Source organism: Ornithodoros turicata, chromosome 9 (assembly GCF_037126465.1).
Source record: "Ornithodoros turicata isolate Travis chromosome 9, ASM3712646v1, whole genome shotgun sequence".
Taxonomy (NCBI): Eukaryota; Metazoa; Arthropoda; class Arachnida; order Ixodida; family Argasidae; genus Ornithodoros; species Ornithodoros turicata.
In genome coordinates this window covers 22,643,208-22,661,591 of record NC_088209.1, presented here as the reverse complement: position 1 = coordinate 22,661,591, position 18,384 = coordinate 22,643,208, and the positions used below count along the sequence as shown (strand labels likewise).

At 46.6% G+C, this 18,384-nt stretch overlaps 2 protein-coding genes across 6 annotated transcripts in view; one reads left to right on the top strand and one right to left on the bottom strand.

The window, feature by feature from the left end:
• LOC135368375 (uncharacterized) overlaps positions 1-18,384 on the top strand; it is a 240,734-nt gene that overhangs the window by 204,377 nt on the left and 17,973 nt on the right. For all 4 annotated transcript variants that reach the window (XM_064601589.1, XM_064601590.1, XM_064601591.1 and 1 more), the window contains one exon: positions 15,916-16,926. In XM_064601589.1, the coding sequence (XP_064457659.1) occupies positions 16,767-16,926 (160 nt within the window). In that variant the 5' untranslated portion in view covers positions 15,916-16,766. The remainder of the gene's footprint in view (positions 1-15,915; positions 16,927-18,384) is intronic.
• LOC135368374 (putative phospholipase B-like 2) overlaps positions 1-18,384 on the bottom strand; it is a 38,614-nt gene that overhangs the window by 12,550 nt on the left and 7,680 nt on the right. Inside the window, exon 1 of one of the 2 annotated variants that reach the window (XM_064601587.1) lies at positions 1,543-1,649. The exons of the other annotated variant lie outside the window; for it this stretch is intronic. Coding sequence (XP_064457657.1) covers positions 1,543-1,557 — 15 coding nt within the window. The 5' untranslated portion in view covers positions 1,558-1,649. Of the gene's footprint in view, positions 1-1,542; positions 1,650-18,384 lie in introns of those variants that run through there. 2 annotated transcript variants of the gene reach the window in all.

Here is an 18,384-nt window from a genome sequence, read left to right as displayed (position 1 = left end):
GCAACGGAGAATGCAGGTTTCGAAGCAGACGACAATGCTGGGTGACGTCACGGTGTCCTCCTCCGGACGAACCGCCGTAGTATGGAGCTCTTAGCAGTTCGATTTCGGTTTGCTATTATCGTCATTTACGAATTAATTACTCGCGCAAAGTGAATGCGAGTGTTGCTTTTTTTTTTCTTTTTTTTTTCGAATCCTTGCGAAGTCACCCTTTAAGAAAAGAATGACTGCTATTTCCAGCCTCCCGTACCTGGCCAAGCGTTCTAGCTCGTCGAAAAGCGCGTGTTAACAATTGCTCAGTGCATATCCAATTACTTCCAAGAAGTGGAAAACCTATATATTTCATCCGGACCTTGGAAGGGAGCGGTACAAGAACAAAACTGCATGGACATATTACTTATGAAGCGCGCAAGAAATGAGAATGAAATTTTACACGCAGCTTTTGGCCGGTGCTTTAATTAGACGGTAATGAGACAAGCTCTCAAAGCCGACGGAAAGGCCCTCTTGGCTCTGTTCATTCAGTGGAATTTTATAACATTTTCGTACGGCACAAGACCCGAGCGAAGAAGTATGGTATTGGCAGATGCCGTTCGTCGGGTTTCATTCCTTCTAAAATTTTTCGTGGCTCGAAATATTCAGTCGAAAATACGTTCCGCTTATGCTGTTCTCGAGTTGAATAGTAGTAATGCTCGTGATAAATTTTTCAGCTGTCGAGGAAAGATTCGCGCACAAACACGGTGCGGAATGCAATGAGACTGCGTCAAACTGTTCGCGGCATGTGCTACACGATTACAAATCGGAAATGTACACTCTTAAAAATGAACTTCACCACATAGCACGCTCCTAGCCAACCATCACCCCGAATGACAACGTTCTCGCCTTAGATTTGTTGAAAACGGGAGGAGGAGCCTATTTTGTGCCGTGCATAATGGAACAAAATAGGCTCCTCCTCCCGTTTTCAGCAAATCAGGGGCGAGAACGTTGTCATTCGGGATGATGGTTGGCTTGGAGCGTGCTATGTGGTGAAGTTCATTTCTAAGAGTGTAGCAACAGCTCGCCACGTGATTCCTACGTGTACGAGGAAGATGAACTTGATGAAGACATTAATGCGAGATTGTTGTGACACTTTGCCTGCCGTACATTACACGACTGGAATTGCCACCCACTAATAATAATATACAATAGTAATACAAAGCGTGTAATGCCTCTTTTAAATAGATCAACATACCGTAAGCTTTTTTGTTAAACAACCTTCTAAATGGTGTATTCCGCAAAAAAGCAACATTTCAGGGGTTTGTATTCCACACACACACAAAAAAAAAACTTTTCATATGGGTGTTTGCAAACACCATTTTCAGTTTTTTGCAAACACAGACCAGGCCTCAATAAAGAAAAGCTGTTGTTTTAAAAAGAAACTCCCCTTTTACGCGCCAAAAAGTGTAAAAAATTACCGTGTAGTTTCTTAGAACGGTAACAAGAAACGTATACCCACTATGTGAATATGGTAACAAACTACGGACACAACAAAAGACCTAAAATACTTACCAACCGCATTGCCATGCAGCACGATTACCGATGACGGGTTCCCTGTCTGTTGTCGCAGTCACTAGTGTTCACTGTTGCTATGGGAACGCAGCAAATATCTATTCTCGTGAATCTTTCTCTCGAGGCCCCGTCTTTGTTATCTATAGAGCGATAACGTTGTGGCTCAGTAAAGGGTATGAATGTCTGCCCCCGAGCAACCGAGAGAAAAGCAAACGTCAGCCAATTGAACGGCTTTCATCATGACGGTGGGACGCGAAGATTTGTTTGCTGAGGAATCTTGAGAAAGTTTGTTCGCGAACGGTTGCAAAGAAAGTGCGCGCACAAGGGCCGGCTGTACTTCTGAGGTTTTCTGGAAGACAGACGAATATCGCCAAAGTTTCTCCTGATGTCGGCCCAGGACGCACAATAACCCCACCATCCCCCACTCCTTCCTGCTGGCCTCTCTCCATGTGTCCCTGTCAACTTCTAGTCCTCTCTATCGCAATTACTCCCCACATTACTCCCCTAACCCAGATATTTACTCCCCAGTACTGCAAATACTCCCCAAACTTCGCATAGACTTCCGCCGATTTAGCCCCGAAAGGGACTAATGATTCTGGCGATGCGTGTAGTCCCTCAAATGACGAAAATTACTCGTTTCTCCCTCTCTCTCTTAGAGTATAGTTGTACGGAGCAACGAAGGCGTCGCTTATCGATCCTTATCAATCAGTGTCCGATACTTCTCTTTGCTGCATGCGCATGTGCCCCTGGGTATTCTATTATCTCAACGGGCAAATTTGGTAATGGAAGAGGGGCCGTTGCTTTGTCTAAATGCGCTATCTTTTTCTCCTTTTTGCTTTTTTTTCTTCCTGGTTATTTCTTGTCGTACCCCTTTCACAGAAGTAGGGCTCTTCGATCTCCGTTCCTGCGTCGACATTGTACATACTATACTGTTCTACCATTCTTAGGTAGCGTTCCACTCCTAGAGTGGAAAACCTCCCCACTTCATCATCAGAATACTACATCTGTTGCTGTTGTTGTTGTACCACATAACTCGTTATAATATATAGCTCGTTAGACGTGCAAGCGATTAAGCCCCCTGGTTCTGGTGTCCAAGTTGTGTTGTGCTGTGTACCTGGGGTCTCTATTATGTACCGATCCGACTTGTATATGCACAATCGGACCTGAAGTGGCACTGAAGGGCAAAAATGTATCATCGCCTAATGAAAGATGGCGTTACGTTAACGGCAAAACAAAGGGAACGGGATTCATCCGTTGTGTCGTTCGTGATACCATTCGCGAAGGAAACCGCGGTTTACGCTTTCCCTCTTCCTCAAGAGGCGTGACAATGTAGGGCTACATCCCATTGGTCTCCGCAAACGGTTTCCCACGGCGATTGGGGCACTGCGTCCGCATCGCCCAGTGGCATCGCCGTGGCACCTCTTGAGGAAGAGAGATTAGGCTAAGCGTAAACTGCGGTTTCCTTCGCGAATTAAATCACGAACGACACAACGAATAATTTTCGTTCCTTTTGTATTGCAGTCAAGGTAATCTCGCGGCCGCGCTTGCATATGGCCTTTTGACATTGCAGGGGTAGCATGATTCTTAAACATTATACCGTACTTGTCATTACTATCAAACTAACACCGTGGCAGTTCTGCCCGATAAATTATAATTATAACGCTTTCTTTTTGTGTTTAGCAACGTCCAGGCGCTATTGCTCAGCGTTATTAACTGGTACATCATATCCTTTGAACTCTGCAACGCAGGGGAGACCGGGAAGAGTTGTCACACTCGCTACTTAAAGAAAACGAAGCAGAGCAGCTCAGCCATTTTCCCGCTGTTTGTTAGCGGTGTGAGCAACCACTAACTGAAGGAACCTTCATTGTCATGGAAAGTATGGCAAGGTGCACACAGCACAAGGCTTGTTTCAGTCACGACACGAGTAGGTAAAATTTTCCGTTCCTGCAATTTTCACATTTTTCAAGACACGCACTAAAGCTCTAAAGAATGCACGTGTTCGTAATGTTTATTCAGCTTTCGAAAATCTTTTCACGGATTTTCAGCGGAATACGTTCCACAGCTAAGTCCACTACTGAGATAAAGTCACTCAGAGTGTCGTATAGGGGTCAGTTGTCCCATATCAGGTGGGGTAATTAGTCACGTTGCTTCAACTGGTAGAGCGACCTACGGCACAAACTACATATCCGCGAGAAAGTGTTTCAGTAGCTCTTTTAGCACATCTTAGAGATTGCGTGATAATTTAGTGCCGCTGTTTACATTTACAAAGCCGGTCTACAGCCAGTAATGGCTAGCTTGCATGAATCCTGCACAGCTAGGACAGACGTGTAAATATAAAATGTAAGGCTTACGATGTGATGCGATGTGATAAAGAAAAAAAAAATGGGGATGGTAAGGTTTAAGATAATAGGTTCTTTTCTGCTCGTTTAGTTAGCGTATTCCATTCGGTATATCTCCACAATAAAGATTACCAGAAAGTGCACCTGGGGCAACCTGCTTCAGCCCGCGCGACAACCTGCCCCGCTATACTGGGGCGTATTGTCACACTCCACTCCACTTTACTGTTTACAAACAAGAGGCGCCGTCTGTGCATGCGCGGGATCGCTGTGGGCAAAACACACTGAACGCAGCCGTGCGAATGCTTCCCGCAAGTGCAACATCGGCTGTGTTGCACTGCTAAGCCACTGTCGACTGTCTCTTTCCACAATACCCGAAATAATTTAGAGCTCTGAAGGAATGAGACAAGTGTTGCTACAAGACGAAGCTGTTTATGAACAGTATACAACATGGCGATCCCTTTGCGCTGCATATCGACAATTGGGCAGTCCAGCCACAAAACATGCCGCTATTAGCAGTCGCATTGTAGTTTATATCGAATATTTTCGCCGAGCAAGATCACTGCTGATACTGTGCAAGCGTAAAGCTCACTTGAAGCACACAATTACTTCACCTTAGGGGAGAAGTTTGATCCGGGCGTTTCTGAAAACAGCGCTGATTTGCTACCGTGCATCGATTCATGTTAGCGTCGTTTATCTGTACACATGTATTGCGACAGAATCTCACAAAGGCGAATCTTTCCGTTTAAATGATCAAAACGATTCCAACACACAAAAACTATTCATAACCAAACGCTTCCTTCGTTCTGCGTTGCGCGAAAACTGATGAAAAGTGATTTCGCAACCCACAATCCCCCCGTTTTCCCCATCGAGTTGGATATCCGAAGAATACACGGCTTTGCGGCATGTCCACTTTGCATGAAAGCGGTCACTCCAATTGATTTCTGTTTTGCCCACAGCAAGCAGACGATCTGCTGGCTGCAGCGCCACCGCAAGAGTGTGACGTCAGGCGCGAAAACTGGTCTATACAAGCCTTTCTGCCCCGCATCCGGTTTGTTGCCAAAACGACATCCGGTTTCGCAGCAAACACGCTCTGCCCCAACCACTATGCTGATTGATACAGTTATCGCTTCTGATTTGAGGAAAGAGAGGGCCGTATACGCCTTTTTGTCGCAATCCAAATTGCCACAAAAGGTACGTTCGATTAGGCCTGCACTGCCTGAACCAGTTCCGGTGGTGCTGCACTCGCCCGTTCGTTTCGCCAGTGCAGCCGAGCGCCCATTGCACCGTCTCGTTCATTTCAAACCAGTGCACGCCAAGTGTAGCCCTAGTGTAAGGAAACTCTGCACTCCCGCGGGGGTCAGTTCAACGGTAGTGCAGAGTAATGGCGGCAGACGACACAAGGCAAATAATAGTTAATGTAAATTCTCGAACGTATCCCGAGAGAGCCGGAAGAGACGTTTGAATTCGAAGTCGAAATAACGATTCACTACAGTTTCGATGTACATTGGTACACGGTTCCTGTCAGTTCGCGCAGAAGATTCAACGCTATCACGGTTGCCAGGTCGTCGAATTCTTCGTCCTCGCTGTCAGAATCCACAAGGTCCATGGCTGTTTGCACAATTGTTGAACAGCTCATTGTGTTCGAAATTAAAAAGCAGCAATGCACATGTGATTGAAATGTCACACGCGTTTTTACAATCCGTAACGGTGTTACGGCTCGAGGAGAGCAGAAGGCCTCCACTAGCGCTGCACTTCGATATTCGTTTCGCGGCGGCATGTTGCACCGTTGAACTGGAGCTGGCCTATAGTGCTGCGCTAGTTCAGAACTGGCCCTGCACCGCCCGGAACTGGTTCAGGGAGTGCAGGCCTAATCGAACGTACCTATAGAGGCGTACGCCTCCCATTTTCAACAAATCAGGAAAGTGAAATATATTTTGCATGGTGGCTGGTTCCGAGCGTCTTTAGTCACGGAACGACCGGAAGTCTTCGTGGCACCGGACGTTGTTAGGGGGCTTGTTTATGTCTACCCGAGAATGTCATGGATATATTGTTTTTGAAAGCCAGCTTTAGTTTAATGTGTGCGTTGTGTATAGCCAAAAGATCGCACTAAAATCCAGTGTTGGTTTCATCAGCCTTACGAACGTACTTTCGTCGCATCAAAGTCAAAAGTAAAAACTGTGACAACTCTCCCCGGTCTCCTCTACCTGACAGTGTTGTCCTGTGGTGGTTGATCGACATCGTGGTGCAAATGCCCATGTTGCATAGTCCTACCTCTTCCCTATAGATAACATGTGTCTCTTATCTTGCTTGCCAGAAACAAAAAAAAAAAGGATCACGTGGAGCGAGGTCTACAAACTCCGGAAATATGTGGATCTAAAATAACAAAGTGCTTACGACATACTACAACTCCTTATTGTCTTCTAACCTCGCTCACGGTGTCTGTCTATCGTCCCAAGATTGCGAGCTTTGGAGCCGTTCGTGTACGGGTACTTACTTACTGTTATACAGAGTCTCCAGCGTGAGGAGCCAAATGCTCCGAAGCTGATCGGCGCACGTTATAAAACGCTCACTTTGGCAGAGCGATCGACGAACCGATCAGTATGGAGCCGGTGATGATCATCACTGCCTCGTGCCATGCAACATGAATATTCAGCGTTCTCACCATAGTTATTTACAGCGTTGCTGACTCGGTGACCTTTAATAACCATAGCGTGACGATGCCGTGTTTCGCACGCGCGATGGCGTGCCGAAGTCTGTCGCACAGAATGACGAATAGCGAGCGACGCGGATGAACGAGACTACATGAAAAGGAAAGAAAACACCGTGGTCGGTCTCTGGAATTACTCACAATTACTTTAGCGTGTGCAGGTACCCTCGCGGTAACTGTGAGCGGACCACGACCTGCTACTACAGCATACTACTAGTGGTCTTGCCTCTAGACGTCGTGGTAGAAGTCTAGACATAGTATAGTATACAGTGGTACATACAGGGTGTCTTTTTTTATACAGATTTTTCATTAAAAAACTATAAGGGTTATAGACATCATGTTTTCACTTCTATCATCTCTGGACCGGCGGGCGTTCTTGGCCATCTGTTGCTCAACCGTCGAATGACTAATTACCTAAAAATCCTTAATTAACTTTTTAATTATAAAAGCTACAAGGTCGTCACAATGAGAATATCTGGTCCCTTCGGTCACCTAATACCGTTATCGTTTTTAGAACAAAAATCCGTTCGATATATCGCAAGCAAAAAATTCATGAAAGAACACTTTTTTTTTCTAAAAAAAATAGACACCCTGTATATGTAGCGGGTCATCGAACGGACACGGCAAGCGAGGCTAGGGCAGACAGGCTGAAGGAACGAGGCTGGTTATGTTATGATGAGACTGCGCTAATTATTAAGGAGGCTAGGGCGGTCGGCAGAGTCGTCATTGCGATTGCCCTCATCATCAATGTGCGTGCGTGCGTGCGTGCGTGCCTGTGTGTGTGTGTGAGCGTTGTCGTCTGCTTCGTTGGTCTTCGGACACTCTCCTGTTCCTCCGAAGTGTGCACCCCCGGCAACTGTGCACCGTGTACCGACGCGTAGTCCCTGCATTGCGCAATTACATCGCTTGACTGTGAAATGGTACAAGTAACCGACGACAGTAAGCACGCTGTTAACTGTTAACTGTTAAAGGAACACTGGGGTGACCCCCACCTCTCTCTCTCTCTCTCTCTCTCTCTCTCTCTCTCTCTCTCTCTCTCTTTCGTTGCGAAGTGTTCTGCAACGAATAAAATTAGCTTCTGCGAAAGGACAACGAGTGCAGGTGACCTACAGAGCGCTCGCGAGTTATCTGTTCCGCACACCTAAAAAATCCTTCACTCGTAAAAAAAAGTGTATCGGAAAGCGAGGGGTCATCGTGACGTAACATGGTCACCGGCACGTGACTCGTGACGTACAGCGGCTAAGGAGAAAGAAACGAGAGGAAAAAAGAGGCACGGGAGGGGGGGGGGAATATGTTTAATGCTGAAAAAAAAAAAAAGAATGGAAAGAGGCACGAGGACTTTCCCGCGTTACGCGTGGATCGTGTCGTCCGTGCGCGGCTGCTTTCTCCGACTATTTTGGGAAATTTGATTGCGCAGCTATAAGCCTATATAATGCACCGCGAAGCGAAAATATTTCTCATGGTGGCTCCTTATGGACAGCTTGACACGTCAGGCGTCGTTTCGAGCCATGTTTAATGTCACCTCGTTGCTCCTTTAAGCAAGCAACCTCATCTTCTACTTTTCGATAATTAATCATTAGTTACGACAGACAGGTCCATAGCTCATAATACCCCCTGCGGCAGGTACTCTGAACTCTACCTGGTTGATGAAAAGAAAGGGGCGTGGTCTTCTGTCGGTATCTGCTTCAGTTACTGCGACGTAGTCGTCCCTTTGTCCTAAACTGGCCATCGACACGTACAGCGATTAATAAGCGCCCAAAATAGCACCTAGGCTGTAAAAAAATGATAATCGATGGGGCTTTGCCTACCATATCGATCGAAGTTTATAGCACAGGGCCATGGCAGCGTCCAAAAAGGTGGGGAAACCTCATTTACGAGCTTGCCGGCCGGCTATCTAAAAACATTTCGGTCGTCTCCCGCTGGTTTCATCATCAGTGTAAGTTTAGCGGAGTTTAACTCGACAAATCACCCTTGGCAGGCGGTGGCCGTATTCGTGCAACGAGGACGTACAAAAATTTAGGGGGCCCTCTCCGTTGGAAGAAGTTCGCGAGGTCTTTTGCATGAAATTTACTTTTAATTTAATTCAATTAATTGATTTCGTCTTATTCATTAATAAATTGGTAATTAACGCTACATTAATTGCACTAGCTTAATGTAATTAGCGCTATTAAGGTGTAAATTGTTCGTCACGACACAAACAAAAGCGTTGTCTCAAGTTTCGTTTCTTTTCTCCACCATTGTCATCACCGTCATCGTCGGCTTCATCATCATCATCATCATCATCATCAAGCTTCGAAGCATCATTATGACCTTTTTGGACGTATTAGTTGCAGCCTGGGGCCCTAACCTTGTCGAAGTAGTCGACCTCGATTACTTTGTGTCTTTGCCTGTCATTGGTCGTTACGTGAAGAAGGCGTGACGACCAATGACAGGCGAGACACAAAGTAATTACGAAATCCACATCATATAAAATTAACGGTCTCCCTGCTGCTGCAACGAGGAATAGTGTGGTAGCAATCGTTGAACTGGTGATAAAATACGGGGATAATTTTAAACTGCGCGTAATGGTTTGCATATATGGGTCAAATGTAGGAGCACCAATTGTTACGTACAATTTTTCCCGTACAAACGAAAAACAAAAATTGTTGCGTGATATAATGCTATAAAGCGGCAACCGTCCACGGGATCAGTGGACGCCATGCGAGTACTGAAGTTTTCTTTTGCTTTTGCTTTTTTTTTAATGCGCTAGCATTAGAGTCCCCGCTACGAAAAAATCGCTGCGTGGTCTGTCTGTAGCCACGACGCGGCGCGCATGCGCGGTGAGTGGAGAGGGAAGGAGAGGGCGCGTGGATAGCGCTAGGCGGTGGCGCGGCGGCAACATTGTTGCCAGATCTACTGAAATTTCAGTAGATATACTGGATTTCGAGTTGGACTACTGAAATACTGAGAAAGATCAAAACGCGCTTAAATCTACTGAATTTTTTGCTGTAACGTGGTTTTACTTTTCGAATTCCAATTCACGTTTGCTGACACTGTCCTGGGACGACACTGCTGACACTGTCCTGAATTTGTCCTGGGATGCAGCCATATATCTTATGTCAGAGCGAAACTATCAAAACCTATTGGACTCATGAATCGGCTACGTTCTGTTCTGCCTAGAAATGTTAAACTACGTATTTATAATTCACTGATATTGTCTGTGCTGCGTTATGCTTCTTGATTTGGGTCACGGGAACCCTTGGTAAGATCAACAGTTTATTTATAACACAGAAACGTGCTGTCAGAATTATGACTAATGCCCTTTTTGACAGTCACACCAGAGAATTATTTAGTGCACTTAATATCATAAAGCAACAAGCCTATATAATTACTTTTTTGCTGAAATCTTATATGGTTGCCGTCAAGCATAATAATATTTTTCTTTTGTCGCTTTTTTCACTTCATCCCTTCAGGAACTTCCCAGGAGTTAGCGCTATAACGTTATCGCATTAAAAAAAAATATACGATGGCTGTATCAGTGCATTCGTTTCAGTGTAGGAATGAAGATTTTGTGACACGCATCGAATGCCGTCGGAAGCTTGCGCGTAAGACCGCCTTACACGTATATGCCCGCAAACAGCACAAGTCCGTACGTGTTGCCGCAGTGGAATGCTGTATCGTACCAGCAGATTTTACAGAAGGGCGAAGGAGACATATAGAGGCGAATCTCACTGCAGCCCAGGGCAGAAGCATTAGGGATTCTATAGCTAACACAAAGTGCGGTGTCGCCGAGATACTCGGAACACAATTTCCTAAAACAACACCGAACATAGCGCAATTCCCGCTGGAGGACGGTAGCACTGTGGGGTAGGTAAACATTGCTTCTAGCGCTGTGCGTCGGAGATTTCCGGCGCACCTCGTAGAACACCAGGTGGTCGAAATTATCCGCAGTCCCACCCTGCGGAATGTCGCCACACGAATCCACTCAATTAGAGTGTGACTACTTTTCTTCCTCCTTTCAATTTTACTTATTATCGGCGGGAACAGGAATAGAATAAGCGCGTGAAGCCCCGTGAGAGCAGCGGACGTTCTGTGCCCTTCGTGAACCATGGGATTTAAAATCTGAACGAAATCTACTCACTTAAAAGACTTGAGCCTACCTGGAAAAACCTTTCCAGGTTGTTGAGAAAGCTCCAGTATACGCGTGCAATCCGCTTTCCTTCGTTATGTCGGCAACGTAAGGTACTTGGAAAGGAAGCGCTAAACAGAATGATTAAATTTCCCATGTTGCTTTGGTCCCGCCAGAGTGTGCTTGCAGGAAAGGGTTACTGTGTACAAAGACTCGCGTAATCAAATCTGACTTGGCAGCTGTAGCGACGTCTTACTTGCTTTAGCTGTCGACTTCCCATTGAAAGCTCTTGTTTTGTATTTCGACTGTAAATCTCTAATTTGTTCGTACATTAGCAGAAGTGTTTCTCCCGAATAGCTTCATTCCATATCAGCCTTCCAGCAGCACGCTCTGAAGAAGAAAAAAAAAGAGTAATTTAGTCTTTTTTCGGGGTAGGTGCATTGCCACAACCGTTAGTGCTTTTCGGGACTAAATATATGTACTTTTATGCCAACTTGAGGGACTATTTGCGGGTGTGAGGAGTAAATTTCAGGGCCAGGGGACTAAAACGGGGCGTAATAAACGACCTTGTACCGCCAACTGTAGGATGGGACAAGCGTTAGCTTGCCCGCATCACGCTTCAAAAATAGACCACAAAACAGCAACCGCGTAAGGGACCTCGTACTGCGAACTGTAGGATGGGACCTAAGGGACTATAGCTCTAATGTCTCCCATTTTTACGAAAGCAAGCGCCACCTGTGGCACGCAGGGGCTTATGGGAACATAGAGCGCCTTAAAGCATTACGAGACGGCCATAGGCGGAGGTAGAAGAACAACAACATTCCCGGTGTGCGCAGCAGCAGCGGCAGACGCAGCAGCTGACGACGGGGCAGTGTCCGTCAAAGTTAATTCTCATGCAGTTCTGCATCGCGCGCTTGGTGGTGCGCGCATCTTTGTAACATCGTCTAACATACGATTTGCAAAGGTGTATGTTGTTGTTCTTCTACCTCCTCCTCTGGCCGTCTGGTAATGCTCTAAGGCGCCGTAGTTCCCATGAGCCCATGCGTGCCACAGGTGGCGCTTGCTTTTGTGGCTGGGCTTCCTGCTGTGGCTTCCACGATGATGCCAATACATGGTTTGTAAAAAGTGTCCTATCCTACAGTTGGCATTACGAGGATTTATAAAGGATTTGTAAAAAGAGTTGAAAAGATTGAAGGATTGAAAAAAATACTCGTTTTATTTTTATAGCTTGCAAGGGTGGGCAATCAAACCCGCAATTTTATTATTATATATAATTATATATATACAAATGCATAATGTTTGCCGGAAACCGGTATTAAAAGCAATTAGTCCTTTGTGAAGTATTATAATATATAATATTAATAATACTTGCGTGTGTCCGCGAGTCTAAGTAGTAATACACGCATTAATACACATAATAATGATTGGTAACCCGCTGGTCATCGAGAAAGAAGTTCAATCAAGTCATATTTCAGGCGAATACTGTAAATGTATTTTTATTCGCGATGTATTAATTTTTTTGCGTTAACTTTAATGTATTCATTTAATTAACCGTTTTCTCGAATCTCGTATTCACTCATTTGCATAGTTATTCGCGAGTATTTAATTGCGCGATTCCAGGGCAGGCCCCTTTCGCAGGATTAACGTCAAGCAGTTTTAGGAGCATGTTTTCGAGGGCTTTTAACGTCAATATCAAAAGTGCTCGCCCTACGACACGTCCGTAGCTCCAACACCAGTGAGAATGGTGGATCAGGAAGACCAGTGAGAGGCCACCGTGTAACAATAGAGGGATCAAGGGAAAATTCTGGGTTGTCTGGGTTAGTCTAGAGTCTCTAAATAGTGAGCAGAGTAGCGACACTGAGACACGCTGACGAGCGAGACCGCCATCTTGGATCCGGCGCGGCTGCGTCGCCTGGCAACGGGACGCCAATTTCCCCCTTCTCCGCCGGAGAACAGCGCGCTGTCGAGCCAGCTTGCAACCGAGGAAACCGCTTTTGGAACATGCATGGAGGGAGGAACAATTACGGTTCAACTGAGCTACGATTAAGCTAGGCCCGGGTTCACCAACGCCGATTAAAATTGCAACCGAGATCAACGGTCCTTCTACGTGAATTTCACGCTTAACTCTGCTTCACTAATGGGAGTTATTGTCACTGAAACGTTCATTACGTCACCGACTTACTTTTGTAAACAAGAATTGCAACCCTTGATCTCTGTTCAAAGTTAACCGGCGTTAGGGAACCGGGCACCAAGCTGCGGGGAGCTGGGTGAGGAGAATTGTTTGTCCCTTTTCTTGTCTCATAGAACACGCCTTTTCGGTGTCCGTTTGACACCGTAGAGAATGCTGTGCAGTGTACATTGGGAGGGAAGCCTTATCGTCAAGTCTACTCGGCTTTTTGCTTCCCTTTCCAACCGAAAGGAAAACAAAGATTGAATTGAGTTGAATTGAAGTTGAGTTACGTCGCGAGACAACTGAGATCATGAGCGACACCACGGCGGTCGCTCTGTGGAATGCTTTTGCTGCCTGATGGTTCTTTAAACTTGCGATGAAAGCTCATCACACGGCAGCCCGTTTTTAACGTCCCTCGAGGATGACGGCATGTGTAAAGCAACTTGTATGCATAAAGCACGATAGAAAACCGCGCGTTCTACGCAAAACGCCACTTTAAGAGGGAATATTCTGTTTTGGATGCCAGGGTCTTTTTCAAACGCCTCTTCCAACACCGTGTGTGTGTATTTTCAAAAATGTCCCAGTTACACGCTGAAAAGTATAAAACAAGTTACTGCGATGTCTGCAGCTGATGCTTTGTCCCATAATACAAGTTGGCTTTTTCAACCCCCATTAAGCGCACCTGCGTTTTTGAAGCGAGACAAGGTCGCCGCCAGCGGAAAAAAGTCATTTATGCACACTCTGCAATTTCTGTGAGAGCTTGTATCGTTTAACTAACATTTACCGGGACCCGTATGGACTCAACAACTTTCGCAGTCTTAGCTATAACTGCAGCCATCGCAAATTGTGTCTTAGCACTTCCGTCAGAATGGACCTTTCTCACATACGCGTCGTATCCTAGTGGCTTTCCAGCGAACCGCGCTCGAATCGCGTCAAAACAAATCCACGTGGGTAGTACAAAGGACCAAAACTGGTCCGGAATGGGACCTATGAGCTCGCGCCGTTCGTGTGGTCTCCCCACTGAACCCCACTTCTGTCGTCCTAGAGTCACTAAATAAGCTACGCTCCAGAGTATCGACACCGAGTTCCAAGAGCGAGCATGCGCCATCTTGTTTCCGCGCCACGCTACCCATGCACACGCGCACTGCGCCCGTCAGTGCCGTGTATGCCAAAGGGAGTCTGGCCATTAGGAGGAGCCTAAAAAAGGGGCTCGACCTGTCAATCAAATTGAGCGTTTTTCATTGGCTGCTGTTTTCTATGCGGGCCGCCATGACACCAAAATTTTCCCGAAAATGGCGGCGTAGCTTGGAACGGCGAAGCGAGGATTTCATGACAATTTTTTTTCACAAATTACGTCAATTTTATTCCGTAAGTGTACATTCTGTTGCAATTATCTTGCAAATCACCTTTAAATTACGCTCCAGTGTCGATGTTTACCTGAAAATAATATGTTTCGTCGTCCTTGTTAGGCCTAATAACGGCAGCGATCACAGGCAAATAGCGAGAAAAACGCTACAAATGGCCAAAAATTTTCATTTTATGACATACTTTTATTCATATACACACCTTTGCCCGTTCTTGGTTCAGTCTTGTTATGTTTCATAGTTAAAATACGTATAATACCGGCAGTCTGTTCCAACTAGCGGTTCTGCCGGCCAATCAGTTCTGCTAGCAAGCACTTCTGCTTTTGCTACTTCTGCCTTCTGCTATTCTGCGTCTTCCCGGCGTGCCCCTCACCATCCAGATGGCGCCGTTAAAAGTGGACGCAAAATCCATTATGTTGCTAGGTTGTCAGGGAATATCCTATTCAATCTAATCCAATCCAGTTTCCCGAAAATGTCGGCACCCAGTTAATACAGGTAATATATAGCTTGGATAGCCTGGGGTTAATAGCGAACTGTATTTTGGCTCGTGATTGGCCAGAGAGCTCAAAAAGTGGGTGGAGCTCCAGGTATAGGCATGTTCCATTAATGGCCAGACTCCCTTTGGCATACACGGCTCTGGCGCCCGTTATCCAACGATGCCATCTATCGTGCGCCGGTGAAATGTTCCTTTCGATTACAAGCAGCAATACGGTGGTTTCGGCGCAATATCATCGGGCGCGGCCATTACGCACCCACAGTGCTGTAATGGCGACCGGGTGACGTCAGGCTCCTCTCGACGGAACTGCGGTATTGGTTGCAGCACATATCAGTGGGAGCGGTCATGACGCCCCCACAGTGCTGTAATGGCAACCAGGTGACGTCAAGCAAGATGGCTGCTCTCCAGGAAACTGCCTTGAGCTCGCCTTGATGCCTTCAGGACGGGGGGATATGTTTAATGATAACAAAGAAGCCTTCAGGACGATCTGGTGGACAGCTCATGGATTATCATACACGCTTCTCTCACACACAGGGACCATTATGGTAGCCGTCTTTGATCCTGAAATGGGGACGATACCGGTGTGGTGCGGAAACAAGATGGCGCTCCTGCTCTCACTTGAACGTCAGTGTCGACACTCTGAAGCGAAACCTACTTAGTGACTCTAGTCCCCATCATCTATTGAAGACGGAGATAACCCTCTCCGGCGCCTCAATGTCATGCGCATGCGCATAAGCCTTTGTGAAAAATGTTCATAGTCACCAGCATCGTGGTGCACGTACGCGTTTGGAAGTCCTTTCCTAGTTGCAAAACATGGCACATGAGACAGCACACCGTGCAAGCAAGGTGTCCCAATCCAAGCAGCACAACAACGTATTGGCTGCCAGCTCCTGTGGCATAGTGGTTAGGATGATAGCTTTCCACGCCGAGGCTGAGACGATACACGATGGCTAATAGTAGACAGTCGGTTACATTCACGTAGAGCGCCCTGTCTTATCGAAAAATTCGGTGCATCTTAGTTGGATCTCGATATGGATCCCCTTGTAGTACTTTAAGAAGCTACTATTGAACATATTTTTATGTGGCGCCACAGCAGCCGTTTTCCATCTATAGACCTCTATAGACTTGCCGCGTATCATTCAGCTTCTGTTTCTTTTTCTTCAAATGTGTTTTCTTAATCTCTTTCCAGCAGTGGCGGTCCTCTGAAGACATCGAAACACTGCCAATCTCCTGATCAGCTGGGCCACCATGTCAAAGATGGCGGCCAAACAGCGTGCCCTCGCGGATGACTACTGTGGAAGTGCAACGGTAGTGGGTGCTACGAAGGCAGCTGACCTCACATCCGCTACAGATAATCGTCGTCTGGTTCCCATCGTTGTGCGGAAAGTTCAGTTCACGCCTTCCGCGCTGTTAGCATCATACTGCTATATAGCTAGCTCGTCGCTTGGCTGAACTCTCACAGCACTTTCAGCAGGGTGCCATTAGCGACTGCGTGTCAAAGTACGATTATTAGCACGCTGTAGAATTGTTGTCATCGTCTACACTGCCGATTAGTGTACGATCATCTCTCGGAAAGGTTACGTAGAATATTTGAACGTACCGAACTCTCTCTCTCTCTCTTTCTCTACCTTGCAGAAGCACAGCACCCCTCTTCAAAGCCTATTCGAGTTATTATCACGTTTTCGTTTTGCATCCATCATATCACATAAAATGTAACAAATTTAGCAAGCCCATAAGAGACTATAGTGCTTCGTGGAATAAGGGGGAACAACAATAATTACATCGCATACATCTGTTTGTGTCAGCATGGTGTTCATATGGACTACACCCCTTCGCACACTGACATTCGCGTAAGCTTCTGAGAAAGAATTTGTTCTGCAGAAGCTTGGGATCACGGTGCGACCGTGATCGAATCGAACGCGGTGTGAACGTTGTTTGGCTGTGGTCTGTGAACGGTGCTGGGGGCATTATGAGAAGATGGTCGCAGCCAGACGGCAGATGTAGGGAAGGGTGGCGGAAAGCGACGGTCCTAAGGCCGCCATGTTGGGGGATGTCCGTACGTCGAACACATCGACAACAGCAGCGCCTCTGACGTCATCGACAATGCGTCCCTCCACCCGCTACGTGCCAACGCAAGCTTCGCCCTATGAGGTCCCTCCTTACCACAGCATCGGGGTACTCAAACCGCCGCGTCCCACAGGTGAGATGCTACGCCAGTGTGGTAGGGGTTGCCTCAGCATTATCGTCACCAGAGCCGTTGATGAGGAGAGTTTGGCCGTTCTGTTTTGCCGCCTGGAGTTGGGGAGCCGCTGTGACATCAGAGCCGTCGTCGCTCCGCCCACTTTGTCAGGATGAAAGGCGAGCCGCGGCAGCGCGGAGGATTTAAAGGCTGCACGCCGAAATGGCGGGGATGGGATATTTCGAGGCGATAGCTCTGATCCAAAATGGTGCCACTGACCTTGGCGCCACCTATTGTGTGACGTCATATGGCGCGTTTTGAGACAGGCTCCTCCCAATGGCCAAACTCTCTTAATAAACGGCTGTGATCACCACGATTGTCACGAATGTATAGCGCATGTGAACACTGTTCTCGTCATGGAAGAATCATCATAAGCTTCATTATGCTAAAACCACTTGTCACACGTTCAATGATCATTGAAACGAATTGCCATTGAACCAGAGCCGCGTATAAAAAGGGGACCTGTCCTGTCCATACCTGGAGCTCTACCCACTTTCTGAGGTATATGGCCAACCACCGGTCGAAATACGGTTCAGTATTATTACAGACTATGTAAAGTTATACTTCGCCGTTATTTACTGGGCGCCACCATATTGGGGGAACTGGATTGGTTTGGATTGAAACCGACAACCCTATCGACATAACAAACCTATGGATTTTGCTGCCACCTTTATCAACACCACCCCTCGCCTTGACGCCTTCAGGACTGGTTTAGGACTGGTAGTGAATAAGGTTCAACAGAAACGTGCAAAATTTTACGCATCAGCAGCGTCTTTCCTGATATTTTCTTAAGATCGCGGTCCTCATAAGGCTTAACGTCAGCGCAGAAACGACTCATTTTCGCGTAAATAACGATGGTGGAGCGAAAGTTGAGGCTGGTCTTGCAGAATAGGTACATGAGGGTATAACAAAAATTGTCACACAAAATCTTCGGTTCGTTGTTCCTCAACACGTCCATGTTGGGGAAATTTTGGTGTCATGGCGGCCCCATCATTGAAAACAGCAACCAGTGAGATGCGCTCAGGTTTGCTTGACAGGTCGCGCCTCTTTTTTAGGCTCCTCATAATGGCCAGACTCCCTCTTAAAACACATTACTGCGTTTGAGCATGAGCGTAGCGCCACCAATCGTGTAACGTGTGAACTTCTCAGACAGCATTGGACCCAACGCTCCCTGACGGGTTGACACGTTACACGCTAGGAGGCGCTACGCGCATGTTCATTGGCCATGGGTTTCAACGATCATTGAAGACTACCCTTGTTACAGGGGTATTGGATTGGATTTTATTCCATAAGGAAGGGGTGTTGTACCGTGTAAACCTTGTATACGCGACATACGAGAACGGCTCTCTTGGATTCTAAGGGATACCATTCGCAACACGTTAGGACTACAAAAGTCAAAACTTTTGTGTCTTTGTTTCC